The sequence below is a fragment of the Ranitomeya variabilis genome, chromosome 2 (assembly GCF_051348905.1).
Source record: "Ranitomeya variabilis isolate aRanVar5 chromosome 2, aRanVar5.hap1, whole genome shotgun sequence".
NCBI classification, from domain to species: domain Eukaryota; kingdom Metazoa; phylum Chordata; class Amphibia; order Anura; family Dendrobatidae; genus Ranitomeya; species Ranitomeya variabilis.
Window position 1 is genome coordinate 831,861,690 of NC_135233.1, and position 24,583 is coordinate 831,886,272.

The 24,583-nt window shown below is 41.8% G+C and overlaps 1 protein-coding gene across 2 annotated transcripts in view; it reads left to right on the forward strand.

The window, feature by feature from the left end:
* Positions 1 to 24,583, forward strand: part of CSMD1 (CUB and Sushi multiple domains 1) — a 2,858,343-nt gene that overhangs the window by 2,284,429 nt on the left and 549,331 nt on the right. For both annotated transcript variants that reach the window (XM_077290057.1, XM_077290056.1), the window contains exons 30-31: positions 15,066 to 15,260; positions 24,067 to 24,183. In XM_077290057.1, the coding sequence (XP_077146172.1) occupies positions 15,066 to 15,260; positions 24,067 to 24,183 (312 nt within the window). The remainder of the gene's footprint in view (positions 1 to 15,065; positions 15,261 to 24,066; positions 24,184 to 24,583) is intronic.

The window sequence follows — 24,583 nt, forward strand, 5'->3', positions numbered from 1 at the left end:
CCTCCCACAAAAACATAACAGCCCGCCTCTGTTGGCACAGTCTCTGAAGCATGTGCAGTGTTGAGTTCCACCTTGTTGCAACGTCTATGATTAGGCGATGCTGGGGAAGGTTCAAAGACCGCTGATAGGTCTGCATACGGCTGGAGTGTACAGGCGAACGTCGGATATGTGAGCAAAGTCCACGCACTTTGAGGAGCAGGTCGGAGAACCCAGGATAAGTTTTCACTAAGCACTGCACCACCAGGTTTAAGGTGTGAGCCAGGCAAGGAATGTGTTTCAGTTGGGAAAGGGAGATGGCAGCCATGAAATTCCTTCCGTTATCACTCACTACCTTGCCTGCCTCAAGATCTACTGTGCCCAGCCACGACTGCGTTTCTTGTTGCAAGAACTCGGACAGAACTTCCGCGGTGTGTCTGTTGTCGCCCAAACACTTCATAGCCAATACAGCCTGCTGACGCTTGGCAGTAGCTGGCCCATAATGGGACAACTGGTGTGCAACAGTGTCATCTGCCGATGGAGTGGTTGGCCGACTGTGGTCTGTGGAAGAGCTGTAGCTTCTGCAGGAGGACGAGGAGGAGGAGGAGGAGGTGGTGCGAACGCCTACAGCCAACTGTTTCCTAGACCGTGGGCTAGGCACAACTGTCCCGAAATTGATGTCCCCTGAGGACCCTGCATCCACCACATTCACCCAGTGTGCCGTGATGGACACATAACATCCCTGGCCATGCCTACTGGTCCATGCATCTGTAGTCAGGTGCACCTTTGTACTCACAGATTGCCTGAGTGCATGGACGATGCGCTGTTTAACATGCTGGTGCAGGGCCGGGATGGCTTTTCTGGAAAAAAAGTGTCGACTGGGTAGCTCGTATCGTAGTTCAGCGTACTCCATCAGGGCTTTGAAAGCTTCGCTTTCAACTAACCGGTAGGGCATCATCTCTAACGATATTAGTCTAGCTATGTGGGCGTTAAAACCCTGTGTAGGCGGATGCGAGGATAAGTACTTCCTTTTTCTAACCAGAGTCTCATGTAGTGTGAGCTGAACTGGAGAGATGGAGATCGTGGAACTTGCGGGTGTGCCGGTGGACATGGCAGACTGCGAGACGGTTGGAGATGGTATTGTTTCCGCCGGTGACCTAGATGCAATATTTCCTCCTACAAAACTGGTGATTCCCTGACCCTGAGTGCTTTTGGCTGGCAAAGAAACCTGCACAGATACTGCCGGTGGTGCGGAAAATGGTGGCCTTACAGTGACGGAAGGGATGTTGCGTTGCTGACTAGCTTCATTGGCCGAGGGTGCTACAACCTTAAGGGACGTTTGGTAGTTAGTCCAGGCTTGAAAATGCATGGTGGTTAAGTGTCTATGCATGCAACTAGTATTGAGACATTTCAGATTCTGACCTCTGCTTAAGCTAGTTTAACATTTTTGACAGATGACTTTGCGCTGATCAATTGGATGTTGTTTAAAAAAATGCCAGACTGCACTCTTCCTAGCATCGGATCCCTTTTCAGGGATTGCAGACTGAGCTTTAACCGGATGGCCACGCTGTCCTCCAACAGGTTTTGGCTTTGACACGCGTTTTGGGCCAGATACGGGCCCGGCAGATGGAACCTGTTGCGATGTTGATGCCTGCTGTGGCCCCTCCTCCACCTCCGCTTCTGAACTACTGCCGCCTGCACCCTGTTCCCCCAATGGCTGCCAATCGGGGTCAATAACTGGGTCATCTATTAACTCCTCTTCGAGCTTGTGTGCAATTTCGTCTGTGTCACTGTGTCGGTCGGTGGTATAGCGTTCGTGGCGGGGCAACATAGTCTCATCAGGGTCTGATTGTGGATCTGTACCCTGAGAGGGCAATGTGGTGGTCTGAGTCAAAGGAGCAGCATAGTACTCTGGCTGTGGCTGTGCATCAGTGCACTCCATGTCAGAATCAACTTGTAATGGGCATGGCCTGTTAAGTGTTTCACTTTGTAAGCCAGGGACGGTATGTGTAAAGAGCTCCATGGAGTAACCCGTTGTGTCGCCTGCTGCATCCTTCTCTCTTGTTGTAGTTTTTGCTGAAGAGGACAAGGAAGCGACTTGTCCCTGACCGTGGACATCCACAAGCGACGCGCTGCTTTTACATTTACCAGTTTCAGAAGAGGAGGCAAAAGAGCTAGAGGCTGAGTCTGCAATGTAAGCCAAAACTTGCTGTTGCTGCTCCGCCTTTAAAAGCGGTTTTCCTACTCCCAGAAAAGAGAGCGTTCGAGGCCTTGTGTAGCCAGACGACGAAACTGGCTCCACAGCTCCAGACTTACGTGGAATATTTTTATCCCCACGACCACCTGATGCTCCACTACCACTACCATCATTACCAGCTGACAATGAACGCCCACGGCCACGACCTCTTGCACCAGACTTCCTCATTGTTTTAAAAACTTAACCAAAGTAACTTTATTTGTTGCTGTCAAACAACTTACACGGTAAGCTATAACTTCAGTATGATTTCAATATCCCTTAACAGGTTGGTGAGACCACAAGGAAAATCAGGCACAATGTTACACACTCTGTTTTCTGTGGCACAAAATCACAGAGATGCCACACACGCAGGACTGTCACTCAAGCACAAATGTCAATATTAATCTCCCACCTATTTTTTTTTTTTTTTTTTTTCCTCAGGGAGACTTTAGAAACCAAATAAGATAAATTGTTTTTTTCAGGGACAATTTAGAAACCAAATAATAATAAAAAAAAAAAAAGCTTTCTATGGCCCAGTGCCCACTGAGTGAGAGATGGCACACACAGGAGTCAGGATAAGGAGTGGCACACAAGCCCTGAGGACAGTATTAATCTCCCACTGATGGATGTAGTGATTTTTTTTCAGGTAGATTTTAGAACCCAAATCAAGCAAAAAAATAAATAGGCTTTCTATGGCCCACTGAGTGAGAGATGGCGCTCACAGGAGTCAGGATCAGGAGTGGCACACAAGCCCTGAGGACAATATTAATCTCCCACTGATGGATGTAGTGTTTTTTTTTCAGGTAGATTTTAGAACCCAAATCAAGCAAAAAAATAAATAGGCTTTCTATGGCCCACTGAGTGAGAGATGGCGCTCACAGGAGTCAGGATCAGGAGTGGCACACAAGCCCTGAGGACAATATTAATCTCCCACTGATTGATGTAGTGTTTTTTTTTTCAGGTAGATTTTAGAACCCAAATCAAGCAAAAAAATAAATAGGCTTTCTATGGCCCACTGAGTGAGAGATGGCGCGCACAGGAGTCAGGATCAGGAGTGGCACAAAAGCCCTGAGGACAGTATTAATCTCCCACTGATGGATGTAGTGATTTTTTTTTCAGGTAGATTTTAGAACCCAAATCAAGCAAAAAAATAAATAGGCTTTCTATGGCCCACTGAGTGAGAGATGGCGCTCACAGGAGTCAGGGTCAGGAGTGGCACACAAGCCCTGAGGACAATATTAATCTCCCACTGATGGATGTAGTGTTTTTTTTTCAGGTTGATTTTAGAACCCAAATCAAGCAAAAAAATAAATAGGCTTTCTATGGCCCACTGAGTGAGAGATGGCGCTCACAGGAGTCAGGATCAGGAGTGGCACACAAGCCCTGAGGACAATATTAATCTCCCACTGATTGATGTAGTGTTTTTTTTCCAGGTAGATTTTAGAACCCAAATCAAGCAAAAAATAAATAGGCTTTCTATGGCCCACTGAGTGAGAGATGGCGCGCACAGGAGTCAGGATCAGGAGTGGCACACAAGCCCTGAGGACAGTATTAATCTCCCACTGATGGATGTAGTGATTTTTTTTTCAGGTAGATTTTAGAACCCAAATCAAGCAAAAAAATAAATAGGCTTTCTATGGCCCACTGAGTGAGAGATGGCGCTCACAGGAGTCAGGGTCAGGAGTGGCACACAAGCCCTGAGGACAATATTAATCTCCCACTGATGGATGTAGTGGTTTTTTTTCAGGTTGATTTTAGAACCCAAATCAAGCAAAAAAATAAATAGGCTTTCTATGGCCCACTGAGTGAGAGATGGCGCTCACAGGAGTCAGGATCAGGAGTGGCACACAAGCCCTGAGGACAATATTAATCTCCCACTGATTGATGTAGTGTTTTTTTTTTTCAGGTAGATTTTAGAACCCAAATCAAGCAAAAAATAAATAGGCTTTCTATGGCCCACTGAGTGAGAGATGGCGCGCACAGGAGTCAGGATCAGGAGTGGCACACAAGCCCTGAGGACAGTATTAATCTCCCACTGATGGATGTAGTGATTTTTTTTTCAGGTAGATTTTAGAACCCAAATCAAGCAAAAAAATAAATAGGCTTTCTATGGCCCACTGAGTGAGAGATGGCGCTCACAGGAGTCAGGATCAGGAGTGGCACACAAGCCCTGAGGACAATATTAATCTCCCACTGATGGATGTAGTGTTTTTTTTTCAGGTAGATTTTAGAACCCAAACCAAGCAAAAAAATAAATAGGCTTTCTATGGCCCACTGAGTGAGAGATGGCGCTCACAGGAGTCAGGATCAGGAGTGGCACACAAGCCCTGAGGACAGCATTAATCTCCCACTGATGGATGTAGTGTTTTTTTTTTTCAGGTAGATTTTAGAACCCAAATCAAGCAAAGAAATAAATAGGCTTTCTATGGCCCACTGAGTGAGAGATGGCGCGCACAGGAGTCAGGATCAGGAGTGGCACACAAGCCCTGAGGACAGTATTAATCTCCCACTGATGGATGTAGTGATTTTTTTTTCAGGTAGATTTTAGAACCCAAATCAAGCAAAAAAATAAATAGGCTTTCTATGGCCCACTGAGTGAGAGATGGCGCTCACAGGAGTCAGGATCAGGAGTGGCACAGAAGCCCTGAGGACAATATTAATCTCCCACTGATGGATGTAGTGTTTTTTTTTCAGGTTGATTTTAGAACCCAAATCAAGCAAAAAAATAAATAGGCTTTCTATGGCCCACTGAGTGAGAGATGGCGCTCACAGGAGTCAGGATCAGGAGTGGCACACAAGCCCTGAGGACAATATTAATCTCCCACTGATTGATGTAGTGGTTTTTTTTCAGGTAGATTTTAGAACCCAAATCAAGCAAAAAAATAAATAGGCTTTCTATGGCCCACTGAGTGAGAGATGGCGCTCACAGGAGTCAGGATCAGGAGTGGCACACAAGCCCTGAGGACAGTATTAATCTCCCACTGATGGATGTAGTGATTTTTTTTTCAGGTAGATTTTAGAACCCAAATCAAGCAAAAAAATAAATAGGCTTTCTATGGCCCACTGAGTGAGAGATGGCGTTCACAGGAGTCAGGATCAGGAGTGGCACACAAGCCCTGAGGACAATATTAATCTCCCACTGATGGATGTAGTGTTTTTTTTTTCAGGTAGATTTTAGAACCCAAATCAAGCAAAAAAATAAATAGGCTTTCTATGGCCCACTGAGTGAGAGATGGCGCTCACAGGAGTCAGGATCAGGAGTGGCACACAAGCCCTGAGGACAATATTAATCTCCCACTGATTGATGTAGTGTTTTTTTTTCAGGTAGATTTTAGAACCCAAATCAAGCAAAAAAATAAATAGGCTTTCTATGGCCCACTGAGTGAGAGATGGCGCTCACAGGAGTCAGGATCAGGAGTGGCACACAAGCCCTGAGGACAATATTAATCTCCCACTGATTGATGTAGTGTTTTTTTTTTTCAGGTAGATTTTAGAACCCAAATCAAGCAAAAAAATAAATAAGCTTTCTATGGCCCACTGAGTGAGAGATGGCGCTCACAGGAGTCAGGATCAGGAGTGGCACACAAGCCCTGAGGACAATATTAATCTCCCACTGATTGATGTAGTGTTTTTTTTTCAGGTAGATTTTAGAACCCAAATCAAGCAAAAAAATAAATAGGCTTTCTATGGCCCACTGAGTGAGAGATGGCGCGCACAGGAGTCAGGATCAGGAGTGGCACACAAGCCCTGAGGACAGTATTAATCTCCCACTGATGGATGTAGTGATTTTTTTTTCAGGTAGATTTTAGAACCCAAATCAAGCAAAAAAATAAATAGGCTTTCTATGGCCCACTGAGTGAGAGATGGCGCACACAGGGATGGCACACACACGGATGGCACTGTAGCAGAAATGCAAATCTTAATCTCCCACAAAAAAAAAAAAAAAAAAACAGGGACTGTCCTACAATTACTATCTCCCTGCAGTAATCTCAGCCAGGTATGGCAGGCAGCAATAGGAGTGGACTGATGCACAAATTAAATAAAAAGTGTGGACAAACAAAAAAGATAGCTGTGCAGAAAGGAAGGAACAAGAGGATATGTGCTTTGAAAAAAGCAGTTGGTTTGCACAGTGGCGTACACACAGCAATACAGCTATCACGGAGCCTTCTAGGGCAGCCCAATGAGCTACAGCGCTGAGAGAAAAAAAAAAATGTAGCTTCCATTGTCCCTGCACACCGAAGGTGGTGTTGGACAGTGGAAATCGCTACAGCACAAGCGGTTTGGTGGTTAGTGGACCCTGCCTAACGCTCTCCCTGCTTCTGACGAAGCGGCAGCAACCTCTCCCTAAGCTCAGATCAGCAGCAGTGAGATGGCGGTCGGCGGGAACGCCCCTTTATAGCCCCTGTGACGCCGCAGACAGCAAGCCAATCACTGCAATGCCCTTCTCTAAGATGGTGGGGACCAGGACCTATGTCATCACGCTGCCCACACTCTGCGTTCACCTTCATTGGCTGAGAAATGGCGCTTTTAGCGTCATTGAAACGCGACTTTGGCGCGAAAGTCGCGTACCGCATGGCCGACAAGCACAGGGGTCGGATCGGGTTTCATGAGACGCCGACTTAGCCAAAAGTCGGCGACTTTTGAAAATGAACGACCCGTTTCGCTCAACCCTAATCCCAAACACACAGTCAAGGAAAGTCTCAAATGGTTTCAGAGAAGGGAAAAAAAGCAGATAGAATGGTCCAGCCAATCACCTGTCTTGCATCCAACAGAAAATGTATGGCAGGAACTAAAGCTCAGAGTTCATAGAAAGAGCTCACAGAACTTTTAGGATCTGAAGAGTACTTGTGTGGAAGAATGGGACAAAATCACACCTAAGTAATGTATGTGACTAGTTTCTCCATACAGTAGGCGTCTTGAAGCTCGTCAGCACCAACAAAGATTTTTGCTCAAAGTAGTAAATACATTTCAGTAAGTGTGGTCAATAATTTTTCCCTGTGTCTTTTCTCATTATTACACAAAACTTAATTTATGAACATCTATGGTTTGATTTGCTTGCCTGTGTGAATTGGAAGGGTTGTTACTGACATCAGTATTCATATATATATATATATAGCCATGGCCAAAAGTGTTGGCACACTTGAAATAATTCCAGAAATGAAGATTTCTCCCAGAAAATGATTGCAATTATACATTTTGTTATACATGTTTATTTGCTTGGTTTGTTTTTTAATAGCTGGAACATTGGACAACTCTTCTTTTGCAAATTGCTCTATGTCTCTCATATTTGAAGAGTGCCTTCTCCCAACAGCAATTTTAAGCTCTCTCCTCAAGTGTTCAATGAGATTTAGATCTGGACTCATTGCTAGGGTTGAGCGAAACGGGTCAGCCATTTTCAGAAGTCGCCGACTTTTGGCAAAGTCGGGTTTCATGAAACCCGACCCCTGTGTGGGGTCGGCCATGAGGTCGGCGATCTTCTGAATCTGAGTTCCGAAGCCGTGACGTCATCTAAGGCCCTGAACGCGCTCATTCTTAAGAAGAAAGGCTGCCGGAAAGAAGCAGGGCGCGTCCGAGGGTGAGTATATAACTAATAGGAATATACTCACCCTCGGCTTCTTTCCGGCAGCCTTCCTTCTTAAGAATGAGCGCGTTCAGGGCCTTAGATGACGTCACGGCTTTGTGATTGGTCGCGGCGGCCCACATGACCGCTCAGCGACCAATCACAAGCCGTGACGTAATTCTCATGTCCTAAATTCCTAGAATGAGGAATTTAGGACCTGAAAATTACGTCACGGCTTGTGATTGGTCGCTGAGCGGTCACGTGGGCGGCCGCGACCAATCACAAGCCGTGACGTCATCGAAAGGTCTTTCAAGCGCCATTCTTAGGAACGGAAGATGCCGGTTACCAGCGGCGATGTCCAGGCTGCGTCGGAGAGGTGAGTATATCAATATTTTTTATTTTAATTCTTTATTTTACACTTAAATATGGATCCCAGGGCCTGAAGGAGAGTTTCCTCTCCTTCAGACCCTGGGAACCATAGTATCCCATTGCACTGCATTGGGTTTCGTGTTTCGGCCGACCCCGACTTTTTTATAGGATCGGCCGATTTCACTCGACCCGACTTTTGAGAAAGTTGGGTTTCGTGAAACCCGACCCGATCCTATAAAAATAAAAGTCGCTCAACCCTACTCATTGCTGGTCACTTCAGAACTCTCAAATGCTTTGTTACCATCCATTTCTGGTTGCTCCTTGAAGTATATTTTGGTTTATTGTCCTGCTGGAAGACCCATGTCCTAGTATGCAAACCCAGCTTTCTGACACTGGGCACTATGTTGAGACCCCAAATCCTTTGGTAATCTTCAGATTTCACAATGCCTTGCACACAGTCAATGCATCCAGTTCCAGAGGCAGTAAAACAACCCTTAAACATCTTTGAGCCTCCAAAATATTTGGCTGTAGATGCTTTCCCAAAAGGATTTTGGCTTATTCACGAACACTTTCGCAACCTGCAGTTTTGGTTATTTATATCTGTGTCAGCAGTGGGGTTCTCCTGGGTCTCCTACCATAGCAATTCATTTTATTCAAATGTTGACAAAAAATTCATGCAGACTCTGATGCACCCTGAGCTTGCAGGACAGCTTGAATTTCTTTAGAACTTGATTGGGGCTGTTTATCCACCATCCGGACTGTCTTATGTTGCAACCTTTTATCCATTTTTCTCTGTCATTCACATCCAGGGATATTAGCTACAGTGCCACGGATTGTAAACTTCTTGATTATGTTGCATATCATGGACAAAGGAACATCAAGATTTCTGTAGATTGATTTGCAGCCTTGAGATAGCTGATATTTTTCATCAATTTTGGTTCTCAAGTCCTCAGACAGTTCTCTTCACTTTCTGTTCTCTATGCTTAGTGTGGCACACATAGACACTAGAGATGAGTGAATTTGATTGTGTCCCTGCTTGTTCTGCAAGCTATACTGCTTATCAAATAAGCTGCAGAGGGATCCCAGATATATGGAGCATGCTGGCTGATCAGCTGTTTGGCTCTGCAGCTGCATGTATTGTGGCTGTGTCACAGTCACAGCACATGAATGGAGAGTCTGTGTGTGGGGCTCTCCATGCATATGTTGTGACTGTGACACAGCCGTGACACATGCAGCTGCGGTGCTGAACAGCTGATCAACCGATGTGCTCCATGTATACAGGTTCCCTCTGCAGCATATTCAGTAAGCGCTATAGCTTGCCGATTAAGCAGAGACCCGATCAAATTCGCTCATCTCTAATAGACACACAATGCAAAGATTTAATCAATTTCTCCTCTTTTTATCTAGTTTTAGGTGTGATATTCATATTGCTTACACCTGTTACTTACCACAGGTGAGTTTGAACGAGCATCACATGCTTGAAACAATGTTGCTTACCCACAATTTTGGAAAGGTGACAACAATTTTATCCAGCCCATTTTTGGGGTTTGCTTTTAAGTTATAAACATTAAGATATAAACATGTGTATAACATAACATGTCTAATTGCAATAATTTTCTGGGAGAAATACTCAATTTTCTGGACATATTACAAGGGTGCCAATGTTCACACATTTAGCTTGGAACACAAAGCCACAGGGTTTTTTTTATATAACACACAGAACAGAGTTTATTTCCACTGATCATACAGTACCTAAACAAAACAATTATCCGAAAATCCTTAGCCTTGTCCAGGCACTAACTAAACAATGCAGACTCTGGCTACTCAAAGACGACTGAGCTTGTCTCAGTTCGGTCACACAGATCAGCTATCATATCGTCTATATCAACCAATGATATTTGAAGCTATTATTATTATTATAGCATTAATTTTTCCATTGCATTTTACATGTGGAAAGGGGTTTACATGATAAAAATAAGTAAAATAATCTTAAACACGCCACCAACTGACAGGAGGAGAGAGGGGACCCTGCCCACCAGGGTCCACAGACTACAAGGGATGGGTGATGATACAGTAGGTGAGGGTAGAGGTAGTTGAGCAGCGGTGTAGTGGAAAGAGGGTTACTGTAGATTGTAAGCCTGATGTCAGATGACTTAGGTCTTCAGGTTCCTTTTAAAGGTTTCCACAGTAAGCGAGAGTCTGATATATTGGAGTAGAGAGTTCCAGAGTAGGGGGATGCACATGGCCTGTACAGTCTCTCTGCAGTTTCAGCACCACCCACTTTTCTCAGCTTCCCCAGCTGACTGACCAGTGAACACATGGCCTACTTCTAGTCATAGCTATCCAGGTGCACCTAATCAGAACCTGTAGTGCTGCTATTTAACCTTAGCCTGCCTGGCTTTGCTACATTCCCCCCTCTGCCAAAGCCTAGGACTGGTCATCATCTGCCAACCCACAGTGCCTACAGGTGGCCAGTTTAAGCTGCTGAAATAGCCTACCATTCACTACTGCAGATTTAAATTGACCTAAGCATGAGGCTCATGTTTGATTATATGGGGGTAACCTTGTAAGTCAGAGAACCTGTCCCTATTTTGGTACAATTTTCCAGCCGTGCTGTTTATTTAAAGGTGACAAAGTTCCTGCCAGTTTGACACTGATAATGTTGGCTTCTGACTTCACCAACAAGAAAGGGGTTTCTAGCAGGTCTTTATCCTCCCAGGGTTTCAACAGGTTTCTATAATATTTGTGAAAGGGATTCCTTTTTCCAAGTCAGTGTACCTTATAGTTGAACTCTCCAACCTTTTCCATCACCTCATAAAGACCCTGCCACTTGGTAAGGAATTGGCTCTCCACTGTGGCCACTAACAAAAGTGTCCTATACCCAGGTCTAAATTATCTCACTTGAGCTAACCAATTATACCCCCTGGATATTGCCTTTTGGGCAGGAGTCTCTCTTTTAACTGGCCTCTCACTTTGGTCCCTTGACACTACAGATCATAATCATTGGCTGTGAAGAGACAGCACTATCTAGATGTCTATTTTCGATAAGCCAGGAGGCATAGACTGTTATTCATATGTTGACTTTTGAATTTATGTGTTTTGCTTTGATTGGTCAAGAAAACACAGACTATTGTTTGTATGAGCCTGTAATATTGACTTTTAAGTTGACATTTGTTGTAACTTATTGTGTTGTTATCCTGGATGACAGAGACGCAGAGTAATTAAGCAATAAATGTTTAGTAATATGTTGATGACATATTGCCCAAGTCAGCTAGTTTATTGACCTGCAAAATAGAGAATTATAAACTATGCTAATTAAATAATCAAACAATGTGAGTTAATCTTCCTTTTTTCACAGCAATTTCTGCAGATACATATTTCATGTGTACATTATATAGTGCTTTTTTCCTATTTTCTATTTCAGTAATGCATTTTCAATGTTATAGAGTAATAATTCTTGGTAAATAATAGTGCAACCTTTATCGTTTTTCAACTTATATGTTTTTTTGGTTGTATTAAGCCTTTTTCGACATGTGCACTCCCACTCCCAATAGCCACAGGTGATTTTAAGTAGTTAGCTGGTCCACTCCTGACCCATAAATTGTAGGCTTTTTTGCCCAGGAGAGGTAACAAAACAGGACAGGGACCCAATTATGAAGGATACCTTGATGTGGCAATTGGGCTCACATACATTGGCCAATTTATGCACAAAGTATCTTCCTTTTTTCATTGAAAATTTTGCAGCTAAAAACTTCATGTGTACATTATATAGCACTTTTTTCCTATTTTCTATGGCAGTAATGCATTTTCAATGTTCTAGAGTAATGATTCTTGGTAAATAATGATGCAACCTTTATCGTTTTTCAACTTATTTAAATTAAGCCAGAATTTTGGTTCACTTGTCACGTGGCAAATGTAGGCTATGTTCCCGCAATGGGTCTTTGACGCATTACTTTTTGTCCAAAAGAAGGAATGCATTAAAGTTCCAGCAAAATATGTGTGATTTATAAAATTCTCATGCGCACTGTGTTTTTTTTATGCTGTGAAAACTGATTTGCGGTGCGGTTTTGAAATCTACAACATTAATTCATTTGTCTTGCATATTTATTTGCAGATTTCCTAATAAACTTGAAGGCACTGAGGAAAATCTGCAGATGATAAGCATACATGCGCTTTTATGGCATTTTCAAACCAGAGACATAATAAAAAACCATGTGATCCACATTAGACTTTATCAATAAATACCATAGTATTCTTTGTATAGCAAAAATCAATGTCTCCTATAAATGCCTGTTATGGGCTGGATTTCACAGAAATACCATCATGACAGGCAAAGGGATCTTCAGCAGATTCCTGGCCATCATGGAAATGCATTGGTAACCCACAATTGCATCATGTATGCACTGATGGGCGTATAGAATAAAGCATCTCCCTGCCAGAATGTTGAAAATGCTGCTGTCACAAATTGGCATTTGACATTTTAACAGCCACAGGAACTCCACTTCTCCTGTGGCTGCTACAGGCAGATGATGGCTAATCATTACAGCCATCATGTGCTTTCAAAGATGTGGGCTCAGCTTGCAAGCCCACATCAAGGGCAAGGAGCCAGCATATGATGTACAGTAAATGTATGTCATATGCTGTTAAAAGGTTAAATAGAACTGATAGCTATGCTAAAATATTACTGTCTATTCTGTTATAATATAAACCATTCTCGGATTTGAGTCTACTTATAGTAAATGCAGCATTGGTCTTTCAGCTGCTATTTTTTTTCTATTTTGTAAGATGATTCATAAATACAGTCGACCTCCAGATATTGAGCATTTCCATAATAAAGTCATTGTGCAACAAACAGAAATCTAATGGTGGTAAGGTCAAAAGATAGAAGGTTGTCATATCTCTGATAAGCATGTGAGAATGATACTGTACATGTTATAGAGGTACAGAAGCTGGGAATAGGTCATACTGTGTCATTGTGAAATTACAGAGGATGAAGAAAACAGTAGACTGCAGAGGGTCAAAGAGTAGAGGAAATGGGTCAAGCAAGAACAAACACTTCTGGTGTGCTTGAAGCTGAGCTGCGAGAGCGAAGAAGCTGAAAAGGAAATGTAGAGAAAAGGGGAATGGGAGACATAATTAAAGAGAGACAGCTGGGATCACGAGTGTTACATTTGAGAACAAATTACCTAGCACATGAATTGGATGCAGAAGAAAGAAAATGAAAATCCTCAGTACTAAAAGAAAAGTAGCTTACAAGAGGAGATGAGAGAAAGTGAGGCAAATGTAATAAGCAGGATAGTGTTAACTTGGATTCAGTTACAGAATTAGAAGCTCATCTGCTCTTGAAAAGAACTTTGATTACTGAGGATGCTGTCATTGATACTGTGTGAATACTTTCAAAGTGTCGCCAATAGAATAGCAGCATATTTCTATTGCCTGAGCAACTTTATGCATGTCTAGGTATTAATGCCAACAAGTTATATTTTTTATAACAGCATTTTATTATGCTATGAATTTTGTTGGGTTGAATTCAAACCAGAGTATAAGTCAAACATGCCCATAGGAAATATCAGACTCAACGTATGCCAAAAGGCTTTTAATCTGGCATATGTGTGTTCAATATATGTTGGCTTACCTTTTATTTCACCTTGCTGAAAAATTTAACTGACTACTAGTGTTGAGCGATACTTTCCGATATCGGAAAGTATCGGTATCGGAAAGTATCGGCCGATACCGTCACAGTATCGGAATCCAATCCGATACCGATACCCGATCCCAATGCAAGTCAATGGGACTCATGTATCGGACGGTATTCCTGATGGTTCCCAGGGTCTGAAGGAGAGGAAACTCTCCTTCAGGCCCTGGGAACCATATAAATGTGTAAAAGAAAGAATTAAAATAAAAAATATCGCTATACTCACCTGTCCGACGCAGCCGGGACTTCAGCGAGGGAACCGGCAGCGTTGTTTGTTTAAAATTCGCGCTATTACTTGGTTACGTGAATTCCCGGCTTGTGATTGGTCAGGTCGGCCATGTTGCCGGGACGCGGACCAATCACAGCAAGCCGTGACGAAATTACGTCACGGCTTGCTGTGATTGGTCCGCGTCCCGGCAATATGGCCGCCCTGACCAATCACAAGCCGTGACGTCACGGGAGGCTGGACACGCGCTCATTTTAAAATGGGCGCGTGTCCAGCCTCCCGTGACGTCACGGCTTGTGATTGGTTGCGCCGCGGTCAACCAATCACAAGCCGGGAGGCTGGACGCGCTCATTTTAAAATGGGCGCGTGTCCAGCCTCCCGTGACGTCACGGCTTGTGATTGGTCAGGGCGGCCATATTGCCGGGACGCGGACCAATCACAGCAAGCCGTGACGTAATTTCGTCACGGCTTGCTGTGATTGGTCCGCGTCCCGGCAACATGGCCGACCTGACCAATCACAAGCCGGGAATTCACGTAACCAAGTAATAGCGTGAATTTTAAACAAACAACGCTGCCGGTTCCCTCGCTGAAGTCCCGGCTGCGTCGGACAGGTGAGTATAGCGATATTTTTTATTTTAATTCTCTCTTTTACACATTTTAACATTAATGTTGTTGCGATACCCGATATCCGATACCACAAGAGTATCGGAATCCCGGTATCGGAATTCCGATACAGCAAGTATCGGCCGATACCCGATACTTGCAGCATCGGAATGCTCAACACTACTGACTACACTTTGCAATTCAGGGTAAATCCTGTTCAAATGTTTATCACCAACTAAATTGTTTTGAAGTGTTAGAGTCAATTGATATGTTACATCTGATGGTAACTCGAACATAGCATAAATGAAGTTTAATGTGTGCACTGCAAGAAAGTATATGTATGAGAGTAATGACGTTGTTTATGAAACATTTATTTTACAATCTGTTATTTTTACAATAGAAAAGCCACGTGAAGCCTGTTTTGATCCAGGGAACATCATGAATGGAACTCGGATTGGTACAGATTTTAAACTTGGATCTACAGTAGCTTATCAGTGTGATGCAGGTTATAAAATCATTGATCCTGCAAACATTAGCTGTGTGATTGGTACAGATGGAAAGCCTGCATGGAACAAGAGTTTACCCTCATGTAATGGTATGTTTTATTATAATACATCATCAATGTTATCTAAAGCATCTAAGGTAAATAAGGTTAAACTCAAAGAATCAATCATGAATAGCAAATATCATGTTTTTTTTCAAACATTATGTTTTCATTGATAATGAATGCAGTTGTATAAGAACATAAATCTTAAATTATTTTATTTTGTACAATATATATACATCTATACACATAGATTTAATACATTAGGTTTTGTACAGTATGAGGTTGCTTCCCTCTGGTGGCTTAGAAGTTAAGACACTTACTGTAATTACAGATTTACTGTAAATGATATCTAGAAGTAAATGTTAAACACACTTTTTACTTTTGCGTATATATTTTTATTTTGGGATTGATGCATGCTTATGGTCACTCACTATTGATTTTCCATTCACGTATGCTGGAAATTTGTTTCAAACGTTCAGCACTGTTTAAGCTGAGAAATAGTTTTTGAGATTGTTTCTTACTCTCCCCTTCTGTTGTTTAAAAAAATACACACATATACAGTGGGGAAATAAGTATTTAGTTAGCCACCAATTGTGCAAGTTCTTCCACTTAAAAAGATGAGAGAGGCTTGTAATTGACATCATAGGTAGACCACAACTATGAGAATTAAAATGAGAAAACAAACCCAGAAAATCACCTTGTTTGATTTGGAAAGATTTATTTTGCAAATTATGGTGTTGAAAATAAGTATTTGGTCACCTAAAACATGCAAGATTTCTGGCTCTCATAGACCTGTAACTTCTTCATTAAGAGGCCCTTCTGTCCTCCACTCATTATCTGTATTAATGGCACCTGTTTGAACTTGTTATCAGTATAAACGAAACCTGTCCACAACCTCAAACAGTGTCACTCCAAACTCCTCTTTGGTAAAGACCAAAGATCTGTCGAAGGACACCAGAAACAAAATTGTAGTCCTGCACCAGGCTGGGAAGATTGAACCTGCAATAGGCAAGCAGCTTGGTGTGATGATATCAACTGTAGGAGCAATAATAAGAAAATGGAAGACATACAAGACTACTGACAATCTCCCTCTATCTGGGGCTCCATGCAGGATCTCACCCCGTGGGGTCAAAATGATCACAAGAACGGTGATCAAAAATGCAAGAACCACACGGGTGGACCTAGTGAATGACCTGCATAGAGCTGGGACCACCGTAACAAAGGCTACCATCAGTAACACATTACACCACCAGGGACTCAGATCCTGCAGCGCTAGATGCGTCCCCCTGCTTAAGCCAGTACATCTTTGGGCCCATGTGAAGTTTACTAGAGAGCATTTGGATTATCCAGAAGAGTATTTGGAAAATGTCATATGGTCTGATGAAACCAAAGTAGAACTGTTTGATAGAAGCAAAACTCATCGTGTTTGGAGGAGACAGGTTATTGAATTGCATCCAAAGAACACCATACCTACTGTGAACCATGAGGGTGGCAACATCATGCTTTGGGCCTGTTTCTCTGCCAAGGGACCAGGACGACTGCTCCGTGTACATGAAACAATGAATGAGGCCACGTATCATGAGATTTTGAATGCAAAACTCCTTCCATCGGCAAGGGCATTGAAGATGAAACATGGATGGGTCTTTCAGCATGATAATGATACCAAGCACACCACCAGTGCAACAAAGGAGTGGCTTCGTAAGAAGCATATGAACATCCTGGATTGGCCTAGCCAGTCTCCAGATCTCAACCCCATAGAAAACCTTTGGAAGGAGTAGAAAGTCTGTGCTGGCCAGTGACAGACCCAAAACATCACAGTTCTAGAGAAGATCTGCATAGAGCAATGGGCCAATGTACCACCAACAGTGTGTGCCATCCTTGTGAAGACTTATAGAAAGCGTTTGACCTCTGTCATTGCCAACAAACGATATATAACAAAATTCTGAGATGAACCTTCATAATGACCAAATACTAATTTTCCACCATAATTTGCAAAATAAAATCTTGCCAAATCAGACAAGGTGATTTTCTGGATTTGTTTTCTCATTTTGACTCTCATAGTTGTGGTCTACCCATGATGTCAATTACATGCATCTTTCATCTTTTTCAGTGGGAGAACTTGCACAATTTGTGGCTGACTAAATGCTTTTTTTAACTATATATATATATATATATATATATATATATATATATATACTGTATATATATATACTGTATATATACACACAGTATCTATCTATTTATCTTTCTATATACAGGTGCTTCTCACAAAATTAGGATATCATCAAAAAGAATTTATTTCAGTTCTTCAATACCAAAGCTGAAACTCATATATTATATAGAGTCATTACAAACAGAGTGATCTATTTCAAGTGTTTATTTCTGTTAGGCTGGTTTCACACTTGCATTGGGCAGAGCTGCGGAGGGCTGCGTAGTTCCTCCATTAAGCCCCGCCCACTGCCACCCCTCTTCCATTTAGCTCCGCCTACGTTGGCATGCATCCTGCATACCTATCTTTAACATTTAACAGGCTTGAGAAAGGCTCATTTGGAGCCGAAACGTTGCCCAGACATGTGGGTCTGAATAAATCCTGCATATCACCAAATGAATATGGAGTGCTGCCTGCTTTTTTGAATTGTATGGACTAGAGACAACCAGTGGACAGGCTGTCTGGGGGCTTTGCACCTGACGATAAGTAAAGGATTTGTGCTGTTCCTTTTTTTTAATATCTTTAACATTGGGTATGCAGGCCATACGAATGCATGCGGATGCCTCTGCATGCATCGTTTAGACGCTGAGCTGACCACAACAAAATCCAACATTTTGCATTAGGAACAGTTCAGGGAGAGTCAAAATGACACATGCGGAGACATCTGCATACATTCGCATGACCTGCATACCCAATGTTAAAGATTGGTAACGAAGGACGCATTCCGACGTAGGCAGAGCTGAATGGAAGAGGTGCGGCAGTGGGCGGGGCTTAATGGAAGAACTATGCAGCTCTCCGCAGCTCTACCCAATGCATGCGTGAAACCAGCCATAATGTTGATGATTATGGCTTACAGCCAATGAAAACCCAAAAGTAATTGTCAGTAAATTAGAAAAAAGGTAACACCAGATTGAAAAATGATTTTAAAATCAGAAATGTTGGACTACTGAAATGTATGTGCAGTACATGCACTCAATACTTGGGATCCTTTTGCATCAATTACTGCATCAATGCAGCATGGCTTGAAGGTGATCAGCCTGTGGCACTGCTGAGGTGTTAGGGAAGCCCAGGTTGCTTTGATAGCAGCCTTCAGCTCATCTGCATTGTTGGGTCTGGTGTTTCTCATCTTCCTCTTGAAGTCCAGTTCTTTTTCTCCTTGGCCCAGGTAAGTCACTTCTGGAGTTGTCTATTAGTCATGAGTAGCTTGACACAAGGAATGCGACACTTGCAGCTCATGTTCTGGATAAAAATGCTGGGGCCCTGAGCAGGCAGAGGGGCCCACTTGTAGTCGGGAACACTGGCATGTTATGGGGCCCAGTGCCTGTGCTCCGGAACTTACAATACTTACCTCTTCCTGCTCCTCCTCTGCAGTGTCTTCCGTGTCCTCTGACTGTGACTTTCATGTCAGAGGGCATGATGACATCACATCTGTGCACCCTCTGCCTGAGCAGTCACAGTGCAGAGAGCCAGAATGTGGTGACACTGAGGAGTCCGGAGCAGAGCAGTGGCCAGCAAGGAGGGGTACTTCATTTTTTAAAAATGTTTGGAGTATCTTATGGGGTCAATTGTATTTGGAGCAGTATATGAGGCCCATTATATAAGGAGCATCTTATGGGGCCAATTACATATGGAGACTCCTGAGGGATCCAATTACATATGGAGCCTCCTAAGGGATCCAATTACATATGGGGCCAATTACATATGGAGCATCTTATTGGGCTAGTTACATAGGAAGCCTGCTAAAGGACCACATTACATATGGGGCCAATAACATATGGAGCATCTTATGTGGCCAATTACATATGGAGCATCTTTATGGAGCCAATTACACATGGAGCATCTTATGTGGCCAATTACATATGAAGCATCTTATTGGGTCAATTACATATAGAGCAGTATATGGGGCCCATTTTACATGGAGCATCTTATGGGGCCCATTATATATGGAGCATCATATGGGGCCCATTCTGTATGGAGAATTATATGGGGCCCATTCTGTATGAAGCAATATATGGGGCCCATCATATACTGTATGGGGCAATATATGGGGCTCATAATACTGTGTGCAGCATTATACGGCGCTCATTAAGCTGTATGGAGCAATATATGGGGCTCATTATTTTGTATAGAGCAATATATGGGGCTCATTATTTTGTATGGAGCAATATATGGAGCTCATTATTCTATATGGAGCATTATATGGGATCCATTACACTGTATGAAGCTTTATATGGGGCTCATTATTCTGTATGGAGCACTATTTGGTGCCCATAATACTGTATGGAGCAATATATGGGGCTCATTATTCTATATAGAGCATTATATGGTGTCCATTGCACTGTATGGAGCATTATATGGGGCTCATTATTCTGAAAAGAGCACTATTTGGTGCCCATAATACTGTATGGAACATTATATTGAGCCCATTATTCTGTATGGAGCCCTATGTGGTGACCATATTACTGTATGGAGGACTATACTGTCCAGTTTCTTAGCTATTGTAGAAGTTACAATAGATATATTTCATGAAATGTAACAAGGAAGTGAAATCTTTGGCATTGTGCTATCCCTATATCTCTCTGCCGCTTCTGTGCATCATGAATTGTGGTTTGTGTTAAAGGGGCCCACTGAGACATTATCGCTCAGGGGCCCACGAAAACCTGGAGCCGGCCCTGCTTTCAAGGCTGCAGTTATCCAGGTTGTTTTTGAACCTTTTTCTACCACACTTTCCTTCCACTCAACTTTTCCGCTACAAAATGTTCAGTTTGTCTGATTTTTCTCTTTATAGGTATATTTTTGAGTAAAATGTAAATTGTTAATTTATTCTATAAACTTCTGACAACATATCTCTGATTTTCCAAGCAATAAATTCTGTAAAAAACCAGTGCTTTCAGACCTCAAATAATGCAAACAAAACAAGTTCAAAATCACTTAGAAACAACAATACTAATGTTTTAACTCAGGAAGAGTTCAGAAATCAATATTTTGTGGAATAACCATGATTTTTAATCACAGCTTTCATGCGTCTTGTCATGCTTTCCACCAGTCTTTCACACTGTTTCTGGTGCAAAAATGTAAGCAGTTCTTCTTTGTTTGATGGCTTGTGACTATCCATCATCCTCTTGATTACATTCCAGAGGTTTTCAGTGGGGGTCTGGAGATTGGGCTGCCCATGACAGTGTTTTGATGTGGTGGTCTCTTAATTTTAATTTTTGCCAGAACTGTATATATATGTAGTGAAGGAAATAAGTATTTGATCCCTTGCTGATTTTGTAAGTTTGCACAATGACAATGACATGAACAGTCTATAATTTTAAGGGTATGTTAATTTTAACATTGAGAGATACTGTAGAATGTCAAAAATAAAATCCAGAAAATCACATTGTATAAATTACAATTGTATTTGCATTTTGCAGTGAGAAATAAGTATTTGATCCCCTACCAACCATTAAGAGTTATGGCTCCTACAGAGCAGTTAGATGCTCCTAATCATCTCTTTAACTGCATTAAAGACATCTGTCTTACATAGTCTCCTTTATAAAAGACTCCTGTCTAGACTCAATCAAGCAATCAGACTGTAACCTAAATTAGGTTAAATAATCAAATAATTATTTTCTTCACAGTATATGTAGCGACTACAGATGAGCAGATTAGGAAAATTTCTAATTTGTTTGTCTCAGGAAATTTGATTTGCAGTGAAGTTATTCTTTGGAAATGGAATATTATTAACCCCTTAGGTTCAGTTTTTGAATTTCTTTTTTTGCTCCCCTTCTTCCCAAAGCTATAACTTTTTTTATTTTTATATCAATATGGCCATATGAGGGCTTGCTTTTTGTGGGACAAGTTGTCAACAACAAATTGGTTATATCATATCGTGTACTGGAAAACAGGAAAAAATTCCAAGTGTGGTGAAATTGCAAAACAAGTGCAGTTGTGCAATTCCACAGTTTATTTTTTTACCATGTTCCCTAAATGCTAAAACTGAACAGCCATTATGATTCTCCAGGTCATTACAAACTCACAGACACTAAACATGTATAGGTTCTTTTTTATTTAACTGGTGAAAAAAAATCCAAAATTTGTTTGAAAAAAAGAATGATGTAATTTTCTGAGACCTGCAGAGTCTCCATTTCTCATTATCTGGGGCTGGATGATGGCTTATTTTTGTGTGGCGAGCTGACATTTTTACTAAAACCATTTTGGTGTAGGTATGATTTTTTGATAGACCGTTATTGCATTTTATTGCAATGAAGTGGTGACCAAAAAAATGCATTTCTGGTGTTTTGAATTATTTTCTCGTTATGCCATTTCATTATTTTTTATATTGACTGGGTGAATCTGAATGTGGCGATGCAAAGTATGTGTATATTTGATTTTTTTATTGTTTTATTTTGAATGGAGGAAAAGGGGGGTGATTTGAACTTTTTTTTAAATTTATATTTTAAAAACATTTTTTTACTTTTTGCATGCTTCAATAGTCTGCATGGCAGATTAGAATATAAAATACTTTGATCTCCTCTGCTACACATAGATGATGATTAGATCACCTGTGTGTAGCAGAAATGCTCACGTACTATGAGTGCTGTCCACGGGGTGGTCGTCATAGCAATCTGACAATGACAACCATAGAGGTCTGCTACAGACCTCTGGTTGTCATGACGACCCATTGGTGACTCGCGATCATGAGACGGGGTCACCAATGGGCGGGATTAGTGACACGCCTCCGGTAAACGCGAGTTAAATGCCATTATCAGAGATTGACAGCGGTATTTAACTGGTTAAGAACTGCGGGTGAATTGCTGTTGTGGGCACATGTCAGCTGTATATATCAGCTGTCATGTGCCCATAAAGGTGTGGGCTCTGCGCCGGAGCCTGCACCAAACATGGGGAGTCTGACGTGGGCATACTATTAAGCCCAACATCAGAAAGGAGTTAATTATGTCCTGGGGTCTCTGTAGACCCCAGAGCATAATAAATATAAGTTGTAAAATGATAAACACTTATGCTCACCTTACCGAGCACCTCTCCAGCCCCTCCACTTCTCACCACCAACCGTCCGAACCTCATATTATCACTGATGCTTGTGCTGAGATTCCCAAGCTGCTTTATGCCAGGCCAGGACTTCCAGCTGTGATGAGTCCAAGGACGGTTCTGCACAAGCACCCACAATATCATAACGTCATGACAATCAAGAAGGTGCACCTTGGTGATGTGGATCAGTGGGGCATGAGATGTGAGTGTAAGGTGAGTATTAGTAATTTCTGATTTTTTAATCTTTTGATGGCTCTTTATGGTTCAACAAAATGACAGTTAGTGGCCACCATTTTGATGAATCTACACTGAAACTAATTATAAAAATTAGCATTTAATGAACACTGATTTTTATAACGTTCAAGCAGAATATTCAAGTAGAATTCAATTCCATACAAATATATTCTATCATTTCTAATTGCAACTTCACAGCAGTTTTCAGGAGATGCCATAATAAGCCAAATTTTTATTAGATGAATTAACCTATCAGCATGTTTTTGGGATGTGAAAGAAATCTGAGCATGTAAAAATAAATTACAGCTCACTTCACCCACAAGTCTTCATAGCCTGGCTGGGTGCTGAAAGCAAACACAAGGCAATAAATCCACTGTGAGAAAAAGACCAGCGCTTCATCATTCCTATAAAAACAAATGCAGTGTATTTGATGCATGAATGGTAAAAGGCCAGAAAAAGACAAAAATGTGCAGACATTCAGGAAATAAACTGGAGCGCTGGTATTTTTCTTACAGTCAATGAAATCTGAAGAATTCAAATATGGGTTGAACATAAAAATGGCAGCTCTTCTTCGGATTCAAACTGAACTTTATGTGATGGGGCCAACAGTATTATCGAGTAAGCTACCATACCATCCTTAGCAATATTGTGGATACTTATAGAGCACAATGTATGGATATAAAATATAGACTGTTAAAAATTCATCCCCGAGCAGAAATCCTAAGGATTATGCTGAATGAGCACTGGATAAGTCCATTACTGTATTCCTTAAAGGGAACCTGTCACCTCAAATTGGCGGAATATGTAAATGCCTTTTTTCCGGTCCGTTGGGCGGCATTTTGTCTTCATTTCTCCACCCTATCCATCCCTGTTGTCCGCAATATGTTCGAGAATTAGAGTACTTGTCCTCCATTCTTCCCGCGTGCGCAATGCAATCTTTGCTCGCACACTCACAGCATGCTTTGCCCAACTGTGGGCAAATCCGAAAAGCATTACTGTGCATGCACTCGCGCACTATGTTCCGGAAGTATTTCACTGTGTACTGGGACATAGTGCATGGGCGCATACGCAGTAATGCTTTTCGGCTTCACCCGCAGTTGGGCAAAGTATACTGCGCGTGCACGAGCAAAGATTGCATTGCGCACACGCAAACTATGGAGGACAAGTACTCTAATTCTCAAACATATTGCGGACAACAGGGACAGATGGGGTGGAGAAATGAAGACGAAACGCCCCCCATCGGACTGGAAAAAAGGCATTTACATATCCCGCTAATTTGAGGTGACAGGTTCCCTTTAAAACATTCCAGAAAAAAATCTGACCTTTTTCAAAATGGAAAAAATACTAAATAGAAATTTAAATCCTCTGCTTTTGTTTCAGCTCCCTGTGGTGGGCAGTATACAGGGATGGATGGAGTGGTTTTATCCCCACACTACCCAAATAATTACACTTTGGGGCAGATTTGTCATTATTCAATAACTGTTCCTAAAGAATTTGGTAAGTTACTAATTAATGTATTTAAAAATGCATGCAGTACACTCATGTGACATTTTCTTAAATGTTTCATAAATATTCCAAATTCTAATTTTGAACAGTGAACACAAATCAAAAATGGCTGAGAGAAACATTAAGACAGTTGCACAAAAACAATATTGGGTTTAGTCAGATGCAGAAATAGTTGGAGAGTTGAATTTGCATGTCAACAAAATTTTACACCTTTGAAAAAATAGGTTCTCTACAAAGGATAATTTTGACATTGATGTATTTTATTGTTAGTGTAAATAAAGCCTAGGACTCAACTTGTTGATATGGTCAATATATCAGTAAGCTTGAATATCTTTTTTCTTATACTTTTCAAACCTGTTTGTCCTATATTTCTGCTTATCACCTATGTCTA